General features: G+C 37.0%; 1 protein-coding gene across 1 annotated transcript; it reads left to right on the top strand.

The window, feature by feature from the left end:
* Positions 1-399: 399 nt before the first annotated feature.
* LOC132486011 (CCR4-NOT transcription complex subunit 7-like) lies at positions 400-1,656 on the top strand. The gene is given in 2 exon segments (XM_060092667.1): positions 400-607; positions 609-1,656. Coding segments are annotated over 2 exon segments (858 nt in total). The 5' UTR covers positions 400-502; the 3' UTR covers positions 1,362-1,656.
* The last annotated feature ends 1,470 nt before the right edge of the window (positions 1,657-3,126 follow it).

The raw sequence follows: 3,126 nt of genomic DNA, 5'->3' as shown, positions 1-3,126 counted from the left end.
CCATCAAGGTCTCTTTACCTGCGGGGTCACAGGACCGGGTTCTCGTTCCTGATCTCCAGTCTCTCTGGGAACCTTGCATGGACCACTACATCCATCTAGCCCTAGATTTGCTCTTCTGTGCCAGAATGATACCTGCAATGTGAGTTTATGGAAAACTCACATGGTGATTTTTTTCTTAAAAAAATTACACATGGTTACATGTCTATATGTTCACTGTAAAAAATCAAGACACGAAAAAGCAAAAGTTCCACTTTTTGTCTCCCCCATCCTTCCCTTCTCCAGCAATAACCACTCTTAAAAGCTTTCTCGGGGCTCCCCTTTCCCCCTTGCCGGGCAAGAGGTGTCTTGCCGCCACTGGGTGCTGTCTCTATGGCGAGGAGGAGGAGGAGCGCGAGCTCAGCGACACAAGTACATAAATAAAGGATAAAGTATTTTACGAAACAAATCTTCAATCAAGTATAACATTTTGATGCTTGGCAGCTAGACTCCTTGTGCCCTCACTATGCCAGGAGCGACTGTAGATCATAGCCAAAGAATTTGTGAAGTTTGGGCTTGCAACCTGGATGAAGAGATGAAGAAAATTTGTCAAGTTATCCGAAAATATAATTAACATTGCTATGGACACCGAGTTTCCAGGTGTGGTTGCAAGACCCCTTGGAGAATTCAGGAGCAATGCTGACTATCAGTACCAACTATTGCTGTGTAATGTGGACTTGTTAAAGATAATTCAGCTAGGACTGACATTTATGAATGAGCAAGGAGAATACCCTCCTGGAACTTCAACTTGGCAGTTTAATTTTAAATTTAATTTGACTGAGGACATGTATGCCCAAGACTCTATAGAGGTACTAACAACATCTGGTATCCAGTTTTAAAAACATGAGGAGGAAGGAATTGAGACCCAGTACTTTGCAGAACTTCTTATGACATCAGGAGTAGTCCTCTGTGAAGGGGTCAAATGGTTATCATTTCATAGTGGTTATGACTTTGGCTGCTTAATCAAAATCCTGACCAATTCTAACTTGCCTGAAGAAGAACTTGACTTTTTTGAGATCCTTCGATTGTTTTTTCCTGTTATTTATGATGTGAAGTACCTCATGAAGAGCTGCAAAAATCTCAAAGGTGGTTTACAAGAAGTTGCTGAACAGTTGGAGCTGGAACGGGTAGGACCACAGCATCAGGCAGGATCTGACTCATTGCTCACAGGAATGGCCTTTTTCAAAGTGAGAGAAATGTTCTTTGAAGATCATATTGATAATGCCAAATATTGTGGTCATTTGTATGGCCTTGGTTCTGGTTCATCCTATGTACAGAATGGCACAGGGAATGCATATGAAGAGGAAGCCAACAAGCAGTCATGATATGAAATAGTTCTTTTATTTTTATTTTATTTGAGCTATACACATGCTTGTATATAGGTTTTATCTCTGGTTGAATCCCTTGAACAATAGACATTACTTTTTTTTCTTTCATAGCTCATTTTATTTTCTGCCTGTCAGTACTAAGTATGACCATTCCTATCTCAGATCTTAATAAATAGAAAAGCATTCAGGTTAAATCTGGCCTTAATATACTTGTTAGTAGGCGTGTGTGACAGAGAGTGGGGAAAGCTATTCAGTACATCATATTGAATACTTTGATAAACGTTACTTACTTGAGCTTGGTTTGTTTTTTCCCTTTCCTAAATTAACTAGCACTGACTGTAATTTATTTCCCTGTTTCATGTCTCCCTTCCATTCTGCAGGAGTTTTAGCTATTTGAGATTGTGGACCATCAATTTTGCACTTTAGAGAGTGATTCTGACTCAAATCCTCTGTTTTATCAGCAGTTTTGGCTTTTCTTGCTCTTAGCTGGAAAAATGACCATCTGCGAACTTTATACGGTATTTACTTGCTTTTGACCCACAGAGTATAGAACATGCATTGTGCAGATGGTTGATTCAGCAAGACTACAAAAAAAAAAAAAAAAAAAAAAAGACAAGAAAACTACTGAGGAGCTTAGTAACTGCTGTTTCTGTACGTAGTACTTAATCTCCCAAGCACATCTAGTGTCTGTCAGTTTCTAATTGGCATGTGTAGGCTGCTCTGTGACTGACGAATTTTTCAAACCAGCTTTACACCCTTCAGGAAAAATCCTTTGTGATTGGATGTTTAAGTGTCTGCCCGGAAACTGGTATCCAAGATGTTGAAGCTGCGGTTATTTTATGATAGCACACTTTCCTCGATCGACTTCTTTTTATTCCATCGCTATTTACCCTTATTTTTAATTTTTAAAAATTTTATAGCCATACTTAATGATGCTCTTGATTTGTTGACTACACAAATCAATTTCATTAAAATCCAAAGATTGCAAGTCTTTAGGTATATTTTGTACCAGATTAAATTAGAAGACAAAAAATTTGTGCTTTCATATTTGCTACAAAGATAAATAATGGAGAGATTTGGTGCAAAACAACAAAATACAAAAAATAGAAATTTATTAGCTATATACAGTGTAGCTAATAAAATTACCTGAGGAGTGTAATGCTTGTTTATTTTTTGTGTATATCTTTGCAATCTATTTTATATATATTGACAAAAGAGACTGTGAAATATTTAGCCATGCAGAATATGTGACCAGATCAGAGCATGTGTAGGAAGACACTTTGGTAATCATTAACTCTGCACTGAAATGATGGATTACAAGTTATGATGTGTGTTATCTGCACTTCAGTCAGTAGTAGTAGCAGATCTCCAAATGTTAGCCACATTGGTTTGTTTCCCTTGTACATTCTTTATTCATGATACTTCAATGCTGTAACTGGGTGTTCCTTTTTAAACAAAACATTTGTGAAACAGAGGGATTATTTGGTTTTAAAGCTTTGTAAATAAAGGCTTCAGAAATGTTTCCTTAAAAAAAAAAGCTTTCTGGGTGTCCATATAGACTGTCTCCTTTGCATTTACTTATATATGTATAGACTGAGATACACAAATAGTTTTGTTTTTGGTGTTTCCTCCCAACATTTTATTATGAAAAATTTCAAGTGTACAGAAAAGTTGAAAGAGTTATAGAACCAACACCCTCAAACCACCTAGATTCTGGAATTCACATTTTGCTCTATCACTTTATCACATGTTGATCCATTTA

This window comes from Mesoplodon densirostris, chromosome 3, assembly GCF_025265405.1.
Source record: "Mesoplodon densirostris isolate mMesDen1 chromosome 3, mMesDen1 primary haplotype, whole genome shotgun sequence".
NCBI lineage: Eukaryota > Metazoa > Chordata > Mammalia > Artiodactyla > Ziphiidae > Mesoplodon > Mesoplodon densirostris.
This window is presented reverse-complemented; position numbering and strand designations above follow the sequence as displayed.